The sequence below is a fragment of the Danio rerio genome, chromosome 18, assembly GCF_052040795.2.
Source record: "Danio rerio strain M-AB ecotype USA chromosome 18, GRCz13ab, whole genome shotgun sequence".
Classification (NCBI taxonomy): Eukaryota; Metazoa; Chordata; class Actinopteri; order Cypriniformes; family Danionidae; genus Danio; species Danio rerio.
This window is the reverse complement of record NC_141038.1, coordinates 1,544,905-1,564,173: the sequence shown is the minus strand read 5'-3', so window position 1 is coordinate 1,564,173 and position 19,269 is coordinate 1,544,905. Positions and strand designations below refer to the sequence as shown.

General features: G+C 35.5%; 1 protein-coding gene across 4 annotated transcripts in view; it reads right to left on the bottom strand.

Annotated features, from left to right (window-relative positions):
* Positions 1-2,848: 2,848 nt before the first annotated feature.
* Positions 2,849-19,269, bottom strand: part of pkma (pyruvate kinase M1/2a) — a 45,294-nt gene continuing 28,873 nt past the window's right edge. For 2 of the 4 annotated variants that reach the window (XM_087291652.1, XM_087291654.1), the window contains exons 6-11: positions 17,582-17,852; positions 17,089-17,239; positions 14,942-15,094; positions 9,879-10,045; positions 5,462-5,643; positions 2,849-3,688 (exon numbers count right to left, since the gene is read on the bottom strand). In XM_087291652.1, the coding sequence (XP_087147778.1) occupies positions 3,582-3,688; positions 5,462-5,643; positions 9,879-10,045; positions 14,942-15,094; positions 17,089-17,239; positions 17,582-17,852 (1,031 nt within the window). In that variant the 3' untranslated portion in view covers positions 2,849-3,581. 4 annotated transcript variants of the gene reach the window in all.

The following is a 19,269-nucleotide window of genomic DNA, read 5'->3' as shown; positions in this document are numbered from 1 at the left end:
TTGGAAGTCAATGGTTGCAGGTTTTCAGCTCTCTTTAATACCTTCTTTCAAAACTTACAAGTCAGGTTTGGAGCAAGTAAAACGTGAGTAAATTTTTCATTTTTGGGTAAACTGTACCCATTTAGACCATAGTTTGGCCCTGAAATGACACTTTGGCACTGTCCTTCAAACCACCTGGTTTTACTCATTTGTCAACAAGAAGCTTTTAAGAGTTTAATAAAATTGAGTCTGAACGTTTATGTGACTGGAGAAAGAGGATCCCTGATTAAAGTGGAATGATCCACCAACACAGTGGAGTTCAACGCTCTGTGGTAACCCCAGATTACAGTTTCTCTCACAGCACTGTTTACATTTACACAACAGTTGGTCATTTGTGCACATCACAGTAGCAGTTTCTCATTCCTTCCCACAAATGTCAAATGCTTTTGGACATGCACCTACTGCTTTCACACAACTCACTGCTGTTTATATCATCTGCTTATATCATGTCAGTCAAAATGAACTGAACCTGTGTATGCTGACTAGCCGTTCCATATACAAAAGTCCTCATTTCACTAGTGGAGTCATCACATACACACATGCTGAACTAGTGTCAAAACATGTCCTGCACATTTTATAACATTAAATTTTTTTTCTAACAGAAAATGTTTCCTTAATTGAACAATTTCATGAGTGATTTACAGACCTGTGTGTGTGTATGTTGGTTCAGTTCCAGTATGCACTGCGATATTGTTTCCAGTTGTGCACAGCTCCACCCAAGGGAAGTGTATGTTTGCTGTAAATAAGGCTTTATTTATTAATTTGCACAATGCTGTGAATACAGTAGAAATGTAAAGAGCATATATGGAGTAGAAATGTGATATATTCAGTGTCTTATACTCAGATACGTCACTAATGCAGTGATGTAGAACTGTACTGTAGTCTTCAAAGGGCTGTGCTAATAGTATACAGTGCTGTCTTGAGCATTTTCAGGACGTCTCACCAACATCTGACATTTTTGCATTGAAAACCATGTCCAGAGTAAACTGACAATGAAAACACGACAAAGCCATTTGAAATCATGTTCATAAACAACTCTTCAACTTGATCACACTGACACTTTCATTGACATCAATACTTTATTTTAAGGAATGAGCTGTTCATTTTGAGCAAGTGACTTGCTTTTTCCTGTTATCAACTAGGTTTTGCAGTTTGTACCAATTGTTTTGATAAATGCATGAACTGCTGTGCAAGTGTAAATAGTGATGTGCGAAATGCACCGAAGTGACTGAGAAAACCTGTAATAAAGGGACTCAGCTGAAGAGAAAATGAATGAAATGTAACTTACCCATGGCAACTTTAATGTAAAATAGTTTGTTATATTTACCTTCAGCCCACAGATCTCAACGAGATTTGGATGTTGGCCCTTTATACCAAACTGTTTGAGCACCCCTGATCTAAAAATTATGCCTTCTAAATATTATATGTCTCGCTACAATCCAACCTGCTGTTTAACCAGTTAAACTCTTTTGGCATTTCCACCTGGATTTTGCCTATCCAAATTTAAAAGCTTCCCAAATCCACATGCAGAGGTCTAAATGCAAAAATTTGGCATCATTTTAAAGAAAACCCTTTAAATTTTCATAAAACACTGTTTAAAGTGTTTAAAATGTCTGTATATGTTGACTGTGTTTTAATAAACACCTAAAAAAAAGAGGCGCTTTTTTATTTTTATAAACTCAAATCTTTGTACCTTTTAGGTTGTGTGTGGTCTAGCGTGCTGTAATTAATGTTGGTGGTTCCTGCACATGTCTGTAATCATAGGAAAACAGAAAAATGTCTCCACCATAATATATGCAGAAGTTATTGTATTCCAACTGATGAGAGGTGCTGTACAAGCCACAGGGAGCGATCATTGTTTTCATATTTCACTATTCTTTTGTTTGATCAAACATAATTCACTGTGTTTGGAGCACATCAGACATATAAAAGCATTACTTATGCACATCAGCTCAAAAACAGAGGAGAATGGCCCTGAAGCGCACAGCATAAGGCAAGAGATGACAGCTGTCTGTGCTATCTGGGGCTGCTTATTGATCATAAATGTATTGTTTTCACTTCTGCACCATGGAAACACCGCGATTCATTCAACAACTGTTTGATATGTGAATATAATTCAGTAAAAAGAATGCTAGAACCGTATGAGCACCGGCAAGAGCTTTCATTTGAGCTATAACTTGTACATGTGTCAGATGAAAAATATGAAAATTAACCTATGTAAAATACCCAGCTCGGGTATCCAAAATACTGTGTGTTTAAGTGTAAATATCTTTTGTACAGTAGAATAAAACCAAAGTGATGCATATGTGCATAAAATATAGATTCTACACTTTCAAACAAAACCACTTACAGGGGTCTGGTGCAATGCTAGCCCTTTAAATCTGAAAGCGAAAGTTGATGGTGTCACAGACCCAGTACCGGGTCAGTGGCGTTTAACTAGTTATCATCCAATAACTCAGGGCTTCTGAAAGTAACCAGGATAGCAAAGTCCACTAAAGGAGGTCAAGCCTTTTCATTTATGGCTCCTAAACTCTGGAATAGGCTTCCTGATAATATCTGAGGCTCAGTCACACTCTCTCAGTTCAAAACTAGACATTAGACTGATAACCTTAGCTTTTCTGATTGTAATGCAGTAATGTGCACCTTTTGTAAAGCTGTTTTGAAATCATAATTATTGTAAAAAGCACCATACAAATACACTGGAATTGATTATTAGTTTGACACAGTAGTTCTTAAAACACAGCCGAGTCTTACTAAATTGATCACCATTAATATATCTGAATGTAATAAATCAGCAGTGGAGTCCAGACAAGTGCTCGTCTCCTTTATTAATTCAGTCTCCAGTAATACAACACTTCAGAATGAGACTATAGATTACTCTTATAGTTAGTACATCTTGCACTCTAGCGACACAAAGCAGGTAGATCTAAACACACACTCTCATTCATTCATCAAACACACACACAAACACACACTCACGTGAGCAGCGGAGACGGGGTTATACAGCAGAGGATGCTGGGAATGATTAATATTCACCCCTCCTTTACTCCACAGCTGAAATGAGGCGGACGCGAGACATCCAAACATTTCAGAAAATATATGAATATATAACGATCTCGGGGTCGAGTGCAAACACACAATGTAACATCGTCAGGAGTGTGAACACAAATAAAAGCACACAGACAGAGAAACACTACTAATATAACCGTTACAGGTTACAGCTGATTGAGCATTCGCCACCCATCCCTGCGCTTCACCATGCGGACAGACAAGACACAAACCAGACAGACAGCTCGGGTTTCATGTGTGTGTGAGATAAACAGGAGATTATAGATGAATAAAAAAACAAAACAAGTGAGAACAACCAATCAAATATGAGGATGATGGGACACCAACCAATCAGGAGAGAGGATGATGATCCACTGACCAATCAGGGGAAGAAGATAACAGGGTGGTCCACTGGCCTTGTGTTTTCTGCTGGAGTGGGGTTTGTGTGATGTATGGAGGAGTGATGTATGAACAGCAGAGGGGTTTTAACGGTTTTACGGCACTGGGACGACACGCATGGTGTTGGTGTATCCAGAGCCGGGACGCCAGCCAGTCAGAACGATCACCACATCACCAGCCTTGAAGAATCCACGAGCTTTACCTGAGAGAGAGAGAGAGAGAGAGAGAGAGAGAGAGATGAAAAATGTGAAAACTATTTAAAATAAAAATAACAATTAAAATAAAAAAAGTGAGTTCGTTCTCTCTCAAACTATTTTTAAACCATTTCATGTTGAGTTGTGAAATTTTCTTCATTCTCTACTACTGCTTTTATGACAACTACTACTACAACAACATCAACGACGACAACAGCAACAACGACGACGACTACTACGACGACAACAACTACTACTAATACAACGAAAACTACTACGTTGACAGACTATGACGACAACTATTATGCCGACAACTACTACAACGCCGACTTCAAAAACTACTACAACGACTACAATTGCTAGTACTACTATTACTACTAAGACGACAACTACTACAACGACGACAACTACTACGTTGACAGACTATGACGACAACTATTATGTTGACAACTACTACAACGCCGACTTCGAAAACTACTACAACGACTACAATTGCTAGTACTACTATTACTACAACTATTACTATGACGACTACTATTACGACAACTACTATAACGATGAAGAAGAATACTACTACTACTACTACTACTACTACTACTACTACAACAACAACAACATGACGAAGGCTATTACTACAATGACTACATTTATTACTACGACGACTACAACTGCTACTTTGACATCGACTACTTCTATGAAGACAACTATTACGCCGACAACTACTACAACGTCGAAAACTACTACGAAGACGACTACAATTGCTAGTACTACTATTACGACAACTATTACTATGACGACTACTACTACAACAACTACTACGACTATGGACTACTACAATGACAACTACTACAACAAAAACTACTACTACAATGATGAAGAACACTACTACTATTAACAACAACAACTACGATGACGACGGCAATTACTACTACGACAACATTTATTACTACAACTACTACTACAACGACTACTTTGACATCAACTATTATGCCGACAACTACAACAACGACTTTGACGACTACTACAACGACAACTACTACTACAATTACTAGACAACAACGACGACTACTGCTAATACTACTACTACAACAACAACAACCACAATGACAACTACTACTACGATGACAACGACTACTACTATGACGACAACTATTATGCTACTAATACAACTACTAGACAACTACTACTACAACTGCTACTACTACTATTAACAACTACTACTATGATGACTACTATTACGGCTACTACTATTACAACAATTACTACTATTACGACAACTACTACAACCACAACTACTATGAATGACAACTACTACAATGATGAAGAATACTACTACGACAACGACTACTACTACTACGATGACGGCGGCAACTACTACATTTTACTGTGTTTAGCAATAGTCCCATAATTATGTCAAAAATGTAATTTCTCTGCATATTTGATTGTTTGCAAGGACACTTGAGTACCTGTTTTTATTTGTCAGCCTGAAGTAAAATGCTATATTTAGTGACTCGGTTGACAGTGAAACTGCAAATGAGCATCACAAACGTCACTCTACTAAAATACTTTAAAATGTATAAAACTACTTGATTTGAAGAATTTCATTGTAATTCTTGTTAACTAATCAAGCTTGATCTGCAATTTTAGCAGTATAATACAAATATTATCTTTTAGCTCAGTATGAACAAAGCTTTAAGGCTGAAATTAAACTTTAGCGCATATTTAGTTACTGTAAAGCAATCTGAAAATGTTGGGCATTCTGCAGAATTTAGACAACTTACCGACATCCATGGCGAAGTTGACCCTCAGGTCCACGTCCTCGGCCCACACATCATTAGATGGGCTGTTGTAGTATATGGGGAAAATACCACGGTAAAGATGAGCCTGTCGAGCCGTCTGTTCATTACGAGTCACCGCTAGGATTGGAGCGCGAGGACGATACCGAGAGATCAGATGCGCAGACCTGCCAAACACACACACAGACAGTCAATAAACAACATCAAACTGTGATTCTGAATGTTTCTAATTATTATTCTTTGAGACTCCAATTGAACTAAAAGCTGGATTCTGCTCTGTGCTGTCCTCAGTTCACACAAACACACATGCACAGACATTCAGGGTAAAAAAGGAGAATAAAGATCAAAAATTGCTCTTAATGAACACAGACAACATCAGCACCCCTACTTGATTTTTCTATGACAATTTGATAAATGACAACAGAAATAAATGATGTGTCTTCTGTGATGTTGATTTGCACTCAAGACAGATTTTTATAAAGTGAAAGACAAAGCATTGACTGTCATAATGAGTCAATTCCAGTAATTAAAGCTAAATAAATACCCCTGTATGATTTTTGTAAGCAACCCTGGACCAAAAAGTCATGTTAATCGTTTTTGAATATACAATCTAAAAGCTGAATAGATCTTACCATTGATGCATGTGTGTGTTATGATAGGAGAGTATTTGAAAATACTGGCAAGACAAATATCACCTTGCAAGTTGTCCAAATCAAGTTTTCAGCAAAGCATTGCATATTACTGATTAAAAATTAAGTTCATATATTTACATGAGGAAATGTACAACATTTCTTCATGAACATGATCCTTATATAATATTCTAATGATTCTTTGGCATAAAATAAAAGTGGAAAATAGAACTCATGTTAAACAGTGTATTTTCTGGCTATTCCTACAAATACACCATCATAAGATAGCAAGGAAATTAATTTAGATGCGTTTACAATTTGTAAATCTATGATGACATGACATTGCATTCACAAATTTACATAATTGATGCTTTTAAAATGAATGCATGTAAAAACACCTACAACGTTACAAAAAAATAAATGCACAATTAATCTAAAACAAATGCTGTAATTTAGCTTTATATTATGATTAAAAAAAAAACTATCCTGATAACTTTCCACAAGATTTAATATTACGAAATCCGGCTTGATCAGGGGTGCCCAAATGGTGTCCTGCAGATTTTAGCTCAATCTTGCTTCAACACACCTGCATGGATGTTTCTAGAAAGCCTAGTAATGTCGCGGTCACATTAGTGCAGTGGTTCTCAAACTGTGGTATATGTACCACTAGCGGTATGCGGATCATATGTACATGCTACATATATTTAAATAAATTATCAAAAATAATTTAAATATGAATATGATGACATGAAGCCTATATTTTCGAGGTCCAGGCAACATTTACAGATGCTGATAAACCTGGAGTTTTTTCTTTTTTTACTTTAAGAACAGTAACCTACCGTTTTTAACTTTTAAAAGCACATTTTAATTTAAATGTTCTTAATATTGGGAACTAATATGCCTCGTTTTTGAACTGTACAGAGCTTTAGCTGCTTTACTGGACCTAATATGCTATTGTATTTCAATACTGCTCATTATGGTGGTACTTGCAAAGACAACTTTTTTTCTGAGGTGGTACTTGATGTAAAACGTTTGAGAACCACTGCATTAGAGTGTGCATGCGAGAGTCTGTTGTATGACGCTGCGAAAAGGGGCGGGATTAAATAGGATGATTAGACATTTTAAAAAAAGCAAGCGATTGGTCCATGTTTTAAATTTCTGTACAGAGAGGTCATGTTTTGATTGTTTTTAATTGGTCTCACGCAATCATGCGATGCAATTTCGGAGTTTACCAAGCTTGAACTTTCCAACGCAGCGAACTGTGAAACTTGTCGCACAAGCTCGCGTTTATGGTCGGACGCATTCACGTGCGTATGAATGAAAGTCTATGGGGAGAAAAGTCCAGTGTGACCGCGGCTTAAGAGCTTCATTGGCTAGCCCAGGTGTGTCTGATTTGGGTTGGAATGTCACCAAGTGTCACCATTTAAAATTAAAGTGCAACTTTTCGCTTCTAAAGGTCTTATTTCTCATCGTCATAAATTTAAATATTAACATATGACAGCTGAGTGGAATCCAACTCGCACGTATTTTGGTCAGTTTAGAAACTTCGCTGTGTGAAAGTGAACCACACCAGGAACAACACTAACAATCTTAATCCCTATTTCGAAACAAAACAATTGATAGGTGTGAATGCACTCTTAAACCCACCACATCGCATTGGCTCTTCAATCTTACCTGTCCTGCTCTGTCTCTCTCTCTTCCCCTTACCTGCCGGTTTTGGTGAGTATGATGATGCCGCTGGCGCAGCATTTGAAGGAAGCCTCGACGGCTCCCACAGCGACTGCATCTGAAGGGTCACGGGTCAGAACAGAGGAGCGTCTCAGACCCTCAAACAGCTGCCGGTGGAAGGTGGCGGCCTCTGCCTCACGGGCAATCTGACAGCGCCATCCGATGGAAGGAGGATTACACACAATCACACCAGCAAACACTCAGACTGAGAGAAATACTGACACACACACAAACATGAATGCATTCACTAGTCCAAAATTTTCAAATAAATTTCTTTTTAGCATTAACTTCAATAAAAAAGACCAATTTTAAATGTAATTAAACTATATATACATCAAGTAAAATAAAAAGCATTTTAATTTTAACCCTCTAACTGTCAGTACCCCCTTTTGAACAGACGTTAAAATGATGCAAAGATTTCAATACATTTTTTAAATTATCTTTTAAAATACAAGAATCAAATCTTATATACATGCATGTTACAAAATAATAATGTTATTTTATTGCACTATAAAATAACTATTCAAAAGTAGGTTATAATTTAATTTAATCGTTTATTTCAGTGATTTTAATGGTGGATTTTCAGCTTTATTACTCTAATCTTCAGTTACAGGATCCTTCAGAAATCACTCTAATATCGTGCTATTATTATTAATATTACCAATTTTTAATATTACTATTATTAATATTACAATTATTATTATTATTAATAATGGTAATAGTAATAAAAGCAATAATGACTGAAGTAATAATTTCATTTGAAACTACACGTAATTAATAAATAAATATTTAATAAGTATTTACTCATTTAAAAAATTACATTTAATAAATGCCGCCTTTATGAACAAAACAATGTTCTATAAATTATTAAATAAAAACAATATAATAAAAAAAATAAAAAAGACCCCAAAATTGACCGGTAGTGTATGTAGCTTTACGACTAAGATGAGCAATCTTGTTGCAAAGTAATACATTACTATTGCTTAGTAACAGATAAAAAACTCAAGTTTCCATGAGAAAAAAAAAAAACACATTTTCTAAGCTTGCAAATGAAATAAAGCCAGTCAGGACTGTCATGCTATTATGGTTTAAAGTGCAAACGTCGCATAAGTGTAACAATAGCACCATTAACACACACAGACTTCCCAGGAATCTACTGGTAAACTGCAGTAAAAACATTATGAGTGAACAGAAATAATAATAATAATAAATAAATAAATGTTACTGTAATTTTTCGAAATTAGGAACACTATTACTGTAAAAAGAATTCTGCGTTTACACACTGGAGAATCCCATCAATTTACTGGTAAACTCAGTAGATTTTACAGCAATGGGGTATATGCACAGCTAGTGTTTTTCAGCCAATGATAAACTTCTGGTGAAAGGTTTATGCAACTTCAATTTCACAAGGTTCCTTTTACAGCATCAATGTAGTAATGTATTTGCAATACATTCAGTTAAGTAGACTTAAGCATTCCTTTAGTTGTTAAACCGCAAAACGAGGTGAGACTGTGTAAATTCTAGCTTCGTCAGTTCCAGCAGGCAAGAGCAGAAACTCCATTGAAAATTCATTCATTCATTTTCTTGCCGGCTTAGTCTCTTTATTAATCCTTGGTCGCCACAGCGGACTGAACCGCCAACTTTATATAGCATATCTATCAGGCAGTGAAGATAGCTGATTTTTAAAGAAATCAGACCTTAAACGTGGCAATTTTATAAAGGAAAGACAGTTCACCAGAAGCACTGAGGCTGGCTGTCTGAAATTAAAAGTCTGTGTGAATATACCCCATTTACAGTGTGAAAGAGGCTAATGACAGTTAGGGGCTTAAAATAAATTTTACAATTTTTTTTATTATTTTAAAATAAGAAAAAAGTAGAATTTTGTATTGAAATCATCTTTTTTGAGGTTATATCAATGGACGTGCATTAACATTCACAGTGTGTATGTCTAATTTCTCTCCGTCTTCAATCCTCTCCTGTCCCTGCTCTACTCCTGACTGTGACGGATCTGCCTTTGCACAGTTTCTGCACACCATCGATCCTACCTGCCGGACCCAGTGAGCACTATAAACGCTGAGGACAGGATTTTAAAGGAGGCCTCCACTGCCCCGATGGCGATGGCCTCGGCGGGGTCGGTGGAGAGTGGCAAACAGCGCCGCAGGTCCTCAAACACCTGCCGATGAAACATGGCAGCCTCTGCCTCCCGAGCGATCTGATGCGGCCCGTCACCAGAACAAACACACACACCGGTGCAAAACACACATACACACGAGGAGAGGGAGGTGTGGGGAGATCAGGTGTAAGATCCGAAAAAGAGGGGAGAGACAGAAGAGAAAAGAGGAACACAAAAAGGATGAAATTAGTGCAGGTGTTAGTTCAGAAGAGAAGATTAGTAGAAACAAAACAAAATGAATATTAAAACACATTCAGACTCATATAAATGCAAATTAAGATTAATTAGATACAGCTAAACCACCACCATTACTATTATAATATGGATGTGAACTAAAGCCGTGGTGAGAAATCAATGCATTGTGAGAATTTGATAGATTGAGATTTTCTGAATGCAATCCGATCATCTCGAATCAATTCTGAGCTTAGTTAACCAACAGATGGCGCTGTTTGCTTTAAACAGCCTCCAATTTAATAAACCGAACTTCATTGATAACTATTTTAGGTACGAGTGGCATGTGTAACCCAAATGCACAAGCACTCAGTTCAGACACATTTGAATAAAATGTGGTTAAAACAATACCTAGACAATAACAGTAGGAGGTTAAAACCTAGCCTAGAGCGCCATCTGCTGTTTAAAAAAAAAGTAGCCATGAGCACTGTCCGCTAGAGGTCTGCATTACTGCGGCTGTACTGTGGGAACAGCGGGACCTGATCAGATTTCTTGCGGCACGGGAATAATTTTCCAAATAAAGCACGGGAGCGGTCGGTAACTGGTGTAATTTTGGACTCGAGCAGGCGGTCTAACAATATCGTTCCCAACTCCAGAGCGAGCGAGCATGGGTATGTATGCATGTGTGAATGAGACAGCGTGATGCTGCGTTTAGCTTGTTTGTTGCTGTCTCTGTGTGTGTGTGTGTGTGTGTGTGTGCGAATAAGAGAGAGCGAGATCTTTGTGCTATTTGTGCGTGTATGTGTGTGAATGAGAGAGAGTGTGATGATGTCTGTGTGTGTGTGTGTTTATACAGTGTGTTATAGGCTGTCTGGACTCTGTATAGCTGGGTGGTTTTCGGTTTTGTCCTCCCTCCGCCAATTAGTGGGAGCGGGCGCGGCGGGCAGAAAACAGAGCGGGTCGGGCATCGGGAAAACGAATGCTGAACTAAAGCGGGAGCGGTCTGGTTCGGACTAAAACCTGGTGGGCGCGCGCGAGAGCGGGATTTAAAATTTAGTCCCGCGCAGATCTATACTGTCCGCTGTTAAACACTAGCCTAGAGCAGAGGTTCCCAAACTTTTCAGCCCGCGACCCCCAAAATGACAATGCCAGTGATTCGAGACCCCTCAATATCCTCTAAGGTGGTTATAAATACAGAAACTTTGCATGTAATGGCGCACACACACCAATAGACGCAAGTATATTCTTCGTTTAATTTTTTTAATGTATGTCAGTGCTGTAAATGGGCCAGAAGGTTTAATCTGGTGTTATAAAATCAATCTGCTGCATCTGACACCACTGCTGTCTTTAATATAATGCAATTACCCCAGGGGTCGCGATCGAATAAGTAGAATAGAATAAGTAACTATAAGCTACAGTAACTATATTAGTATATAGTAACAATAAACAACTATTTTTTTCTCTTCAGTAGGTTATGGATCAAAAATGGTAACTCTTATGGTTTAATAAAAATAAGTTGATTTTTGGAAATCACCAGGCGACCCCCCCTTCATTGTCCCACGACCCCTCGGGGGTCCCAACCCCCACTTTGAGAACCACTGGTCTAGAGGGCTGTCTAATGGTGCATTCAACCATACACGGATGAAGCATCAAGCACGAGTGATATACATGTTGAATCATTTAATACAAAGATGCAAATAGACATCCTGCGGCCCGATTCGCACAAATAAAGCAGCGTGAATTGAGCATTTTGTGTGTTTGACGTGGTTCGCTCAAGTCGGAAAATCTGAACAAGTTAACCAATCAGACGCTTTCACTTATGGGGCGTGATTATGACGGTGCTTGTTGTCGATGTACCAAGGGAAAATCCTCTTGCCGACACCAGACAACAGCTCATCAAACTGGGCTCGGCTCAGTCTGAAGCACAGCTGGAAGCCTCCATCATCCAGGTATAGTTTCTGGAGGAGTTGATGAACTCGCAAAACTGGGTGCACCTCTACAAAGGATGTAGTAGACTCAGACACAGTGCTGAATGAATCTACACGGTTTATCAGCCTTCCTAAAGCACAGCTAGCCTCTCAATAAAATGCATGTTAGACATTTAACATTAGCAAATAAACTAGTTATCGGGCAGACAGAAAGCCCTCCCATGATGCAATTACGTCTATCGTTACGTGAATTTGACACGTGAATGAAGCAAGTGAACTCAAAATGTTCACGTTATCCATTTACGCGCAAATATTGCGATTTATTATAGCATGCTGCATCTGGTGTGAACACAGCATCATGCTAAACATTAGCCTGGAGTGCCGTTTGCGGTAAAAAAAAAAAAAAAAAAAAGCTGAGCATCTTCTGCTGCTTAAAAACTAGCCTAGAGCGCCATCTGCTGGAAAAACTAGCCTAGAGCATTGTTTACTGCTAAAAAATACTAGTCTTGAGCTCCATTTGAAGTTCAAAACTAGCCTAGAGTGCAGTCTACGGTTTAAAAAATAGCCTAGAGCGATGTCTGCTGTTGAAAACTAAGCTCAGATTTTGCGTCACGATTCTCTTTGTAATGCATTCTGATAAATAATCCTCAAAATCGCAAAGCATCAATTTACCACCACAATTCTAAATTAAACAATGACCACTCGAGTGTACATGAAATGGATGTGCGATATCAGGACTAGAGAAATTGATGTCATGCAAAATGAAGTGCTTTAAAAAAAGGTCAGAATAAAAAACAATTTTAGAAAAATGACTAAAACATGCAAGTACAAACAAAGGAGAGACAAGCATGCAGATTATCAGAATTTCAAGAAAACACAAGATAAAGTTTATTGTTTAGCTGCATTTTCCAGGAGTTAACAGCCACATATGAGTGATTTCTGGGTAAACGTGACTGCTAACTCAAACATGCCAACCTTGAGCACAGCGCAGAGCACACGGATGTGAAAAAATGTCCTACGCTCAGACAGAGAGAATAAATCAAATGTTAAAATGGATATGAGCTTCAGTGAAGGCTGTTGTCTGAAACTGACCCTGACACAACTGAGACGAATAAGACTAGCTAGTGAAGACAAAACACATGCGTATGAGAGACAAAAGTGATGAAGGATGCTGCAGCGTTAAAGAAATATTACGGGTTAAATACAAAACATGCAGTGGGATCCATACGTCAGCGTACAATGGGTCAAATTGGATTATGGTACACAAATTGATAAATCACAATAAAAAACAATTTGAAAACTTATAAATATTTATATACATATTTTGTGTATGATTTATTTTTCTTCCACTTTTGACTTATTTTACTAGAACAGAAATGTTTCGGTAAACGTTACTAAAATTTCAACAACTTTAAAATTCACATGGATTTTTCAGGCTGCTTTCACACCTGTAGATCGATTGTTTTGTTTCAAAACTGGGATTAAAATTGTTACGATGTTTATTTTTGTTCCTAGTGTGGTTCGCTTTTACACAGTAAAGTTTAGTAAAGTAACAGACCAAAATAGTTAAAACATGTCACACGCGAGTAAACTTTCAGTGTTAATTTTCGGTTCCACAGATTCCGCTCAGCTGTCATGTCTCTATTTTAATCTATAATAATAAGCAATAAGACATAAGCAAAAAGGTGCACTTTAATTTTGACACCCACAGACATTACCACTAAAAATAAATCAGAGAGGTCAGACTTATCATACAAGGCCTCATTTTAGTTTTGTAAAAATTTATTTATTACATCAATCAATCAATCGAAAAACATTGGCCAGAATACTGCATAAACTGAGACCACAATTAAATCATGAAGCAGATCAAGGATGATCTTAACTTTTGAGGTGTCAGTGCAGAAATAAATAAATCAATAGACCAAATACAAAATATTTTAAGATTTAAATAATGGAAAAATTATCAGATGGTAATTTCGGTATTGGTTCGTTGGATCGTATTGCTTTCTCACTACAACCGATCTGCTCCAGAGCTCGTTTGTGTCGAGCCAAGACCACCTCATTCAGGTGATCTCGGACCAGTGGATTTGGCTCAGATCTGAGAGCGATTTCGGGTTTCACATATGCTAAACGTACCATACTAACTGGGCAAACGAGACCGGTTGCAAAACAGAAGTCTTGGTGTGAAAGCACCCTCAAATTAATATTTGACTCAGTGTTGCAATAAGAAAAAAATGCATTCAATTAGAAAAGGACAACACTGTTTATAAAAACAAATTTGACTTTACTTTTCTGAATATTTCAAGTGCAAGCTTCACATTTTGGCTTAAAAATCTACCCCAGATCTCCACTGAATAGATTAATTTCAGCAAACAAACTCAGTAAACGGATCTTAAAAGGGACTATTCATCCAAAAATGAAAAAATGTACCCAATATTTAATTACCCTCAATTGGTTCCAAACCTTAAGAGTTTCTTTCTGCTGTTGAACACAACACAAGCTACTTCGAAAGATCACGGAAACCTGTAACCATTGACTTTCATAGTGTTTTTTTTTTCTACTATGAAAGTCAAAGTTTTCAGCATTTTTTGAAGTATCTTCTTTTGTGTTTAACAGAAGAAAGAAACTCAAACAGGTTTGCTACAAGTAAATGAGTAAAGAGTACATTTTGGATGAACTCTCTCTCTTTAGGTTGCATTTATCCCATAAAATTCCTTCAGCATTTTTTTTTTTTAGAAGAGTAAGTAATGAGTGAACACATGAGTGAGGGAAGGGTTGTCTATCTAACAGTGTTAATGTGTGTGTGTGTTTTTGTGTCAGTAGATGGCGCTCTCACCATGTGCTGTGTGCGGACGGCCTCCAGAGGATAATCTCCTTTAGCGGTCTCTCCGCTCAGCATAATGCAGTCGGCTCCGTCCAGAACTGCATTGGCCACATCACTGCCCTCCGCACGTGTAGGACGAGGCTTCTTGATCATGCTCTCCAACATCTACGACATGCATGAGTTCACAACAACATCATTTACTATGGACTGCACAATCTATTTTTTCAGCATTGATATCGCAATGTGTGCATTAGCAAGTCACATCGCAGGATATGTTGCTTTGAGTTATAGTTGATCAGCACCACAGTAGGGTATATGCCGAAGCATGCTAATAGGACTTTTAATTTGCCAGTAACCTGGGTTAAGCGCTTCCGGTCAACTGTACGCCAATGCAAAAATTGGCGCATTTAAGGTCAGTTTTCTTTAAAAGTCAGCGATCTCCACTGGCTGAGTGATATCCGATATAAAGTGGGTCTCAGATTGTACAAGAAGCACTGCATTACATTACATTTCCCCCCGCCATGTCTTTGTAATGAGCATTTATTTTACCCCAGTATATCCAATGGAGCTTCTGCGCTATCCTGCTGATTCTGACGGGTAAACGGCATTTTGTCTCGTTTTACGCTTGAGCAACTAAATGAATGCCAAAGCTTTTTTTAACTAAATGTATTTTAATTACATTACAACATTGATGCTGTAAAAGGAACTGTATAAATTAGAAAAAAACTCACAATAACAGATCACCGGAAGTTTATCAGTATGGGAAAAACACTAGCTTGACATATACCCTATTGAGATATGCATGAGATTACGCTTAATCAAGCTTAACCAAAACAGGAGCGAATGTTTATCATTTGCATGTGTTTTAAAAGCATTACAAGAGAGATTGAAGCATTCAGGAACAAAAAAGTACAATATTTGCAACTTTAATAAAACATTTCTCCTTAATAGATACAGTTTTTTACATTTTACATTACAATTGATTATATGATTTCTATATCTAAATACTGTTTTAATCCAGAAATTACCCTTTGTTTTACTTCATTCTTTGCTTTATAGCATTTTCTTTTGCTAGCAATTTGTCCATGATTCATTCCCCTACAAAAATCCCCATAATCAGTCTAAATTCAAGATTTCTTTCCAAAAAAACTACTGCACAATATACTTGAAAAACTATTCATGACTGCGAGGAGTCTTGTTAAAGGTAATTAGTTATTTCTCTATGCCTTACATGAATATATATATATATATATGCACACTCATAAACTACAGCAGCATCAAACAGACATCTGTTTTTTTCATCTGAAAGTTAACATTAATGAAAGCAAAACATTGGGATGGGGGGTGGGTCTAAATTTCAGACTTATATATTTGTTGTTCTATAATCTTTATGTAGCTTACATGAATTAAAAAAAAAGCTTAATTCAGCTAACAATTCCATTGATTCACAAAGGGTTCATACCAGTTATTCTCAGATCACATGCTCTTGTACATTTTATAAAATTATTAAAAAACTAGGACTGCACAATTAGAAAAATCTGGCATTGCAATATTTTGTTTTTCTGCGATTATATATTGACTACAATTTCAGCAGATGATGCTGGAAAATTGTCATTTTTGATTTAATGGTATAGTCCTGTAAGAGAGTGCATCTGCATAACATATAAAAGACTCTACACGCATAGATAAATGCAATAAAGTATAAAAAAAAACGATACAAACAATAAATTGTTTTCCGAGGAGTCTAACTGTTTTCAGGTATAGAATAATTAAATGTGAAATATTACTGCATAATCTTCCCTTTATACATAATTTATTAAAATAAATGAAGTTGTAATTGGTACAATTTATTAGGCCTAAATGCTTTAAGATCCTCATTCAGTCACAAACCTCAAAAACACATGCAAATTATCAATTATAAACCAGAGTCAGCATTTCATATCCTGCAATGTGACCATTGTGAATGATCACACTGCGGTATCAATGCTGAAACATTATATTGCGCATCCCTAATAAACATCTAATAATTTTCTAAACAATATTGAACATTTAACAATTCTGCCTTCAATAAAAACCTCCTAGATGATGTTTTTTTTTTCTTATAAATGCGAGTTAATATGGGGGTGTATTGTAGGGTATGGGGTGTATAGTCTGTTGACCTGTGTGGCACAGATGATTGGCTTTCCTGCCTTGTTGCAACGACCAATCATCATCTTCTGAGCCAGAAACACCTTTTCCGTGGGGATTTCAATTCCTAGATCACCACGAGCCACCATGATGCCGTCGCTGGCCTCCATAATCTCATCAAACCTGACAAACAACGATGCATTAAAATCAGAAACATAAAATGTATAATAATAATAATAAATAAAACAAAACACATTCAAACGATCAAACATCTCTCACATACATACAATCCTCCAATATTTACATTTACTTTCTATTGTTATTTTTACTATTCTAAGATTATTATACAACTATAAGCCAAAAGACCAAAATCAACTGTTTAAGGATTGAATGCCTGAACTTGATCGAATGACATATCACACCAGAAACCTTCGTGCATCGAGGATTCAGGTCTGCAAAATGTAATGTGCTTGAGGGTTAATAATACTTCATATGTAGTTTGAGAAAGCGATATAACCCACTGACCTGCGCACTCCCTCATGGTTCTCCAGCTTGCTGATGATCTTGATGTTTTTGCCCTTTTCTCCCAGCACTTTTCGGACTGCCTGCACATCAGCGGCCTTGCGGATGAAGGAGGCGAAGATCATGTCGACTCCCATCTCCACACCGAACTGCAGATCCTTGATGTCCTTCTCTGAGACTGCAGGCAGATCCACTGCGGCTCCCGGCAGATTCACACCCTTCTTACTGCCCAGAGATCCTCCATTCTCAATCTCACAGATCAGATAGTCAGACCCTGAGCAAAGAGGAGTGATTTTTTTTTACATTTATTTAAATAATAATAATAAAGCTATTTTTAAATTATTTATTTTTTAATTAAATTTATCCTTTTTTTTGTATGTACAGATTCATTTTTTTTACTTGCATAAATTAATTTGTAAAATATTTATTACAACACTATTATGTTCATTATTCATGTAATACTGTGCAATAAAGCTCATTTAAATTTAGAGTGATAATTTTATTCAACAATGTCTTGTTTATTAATTATACCCATTAATTTCCCAATACATTGATTTTTTTTTTACATCTGATCCATTAATTATACATTTTTTAAATAATTGATTTGTTTGTTATTTATTCATGTAATACTGTGCAATAAAGCTCAATTCATTTATAGCAAGTGATAATTTTAATAAATGTTATCTTATTTATTAACTATCCATTTATTTTGTTGTATAAAGTATAGATGCATATTTTTACTTGCATAAAATAGATCTGTAAAATATTAATTAAATAATGCTATCACATCAATAATCAAACAATGTTTTAGTTCTTTTAGGTGTTCCAATATTATAAAGATGTCCAATTAACGTAATTCTGCTAGTATTGTTTAGCCATTTTCAGTTTGTACACATTGAAAAACACTTTACATACATTTTTCTGTTTAAAACAATAACCTTGCTCCATTTAAAAATTATACAGAATAAAAGAACGTGTGCATGTGTGTGTGTATACACACACGTCCTTTTATTCTGTATAATTTTTAAATGGAGCAAGGTCCTATATGTGTATATAAATATATATAAATATATATATATATATATATATATATATATATATATATATATATATATATATAAATATATATATATATATATATATATATATATATATATATATATATATATATATATATATATATATATATATATATAAATATATATATAAATATAAAAAAAAAAATATATATATATATATATATATATATATATATATATATATATATATATATAAAATAAATATATAAAAAAAATTAATATATATAAATATATATATATAAATATATATTATATATATATTTATATATATATTTATATATATATATATATATATATATATATATTTATATATATATATATATATATATATAAAAATATATATATAAATAAATATATATATATATATATATATATATATTTATATATATATATATATATATATATTTATTTATTTATATATATATATATATATATATAAATAAATAAATATATATATATATATATATATATATATATATATATATATAAATATATATATATATATATATATATATAAATAAATATATATATATATATATATATATATATATATATATATATATATATATATATATAAATATATATATATATATATATATAAATATATATATA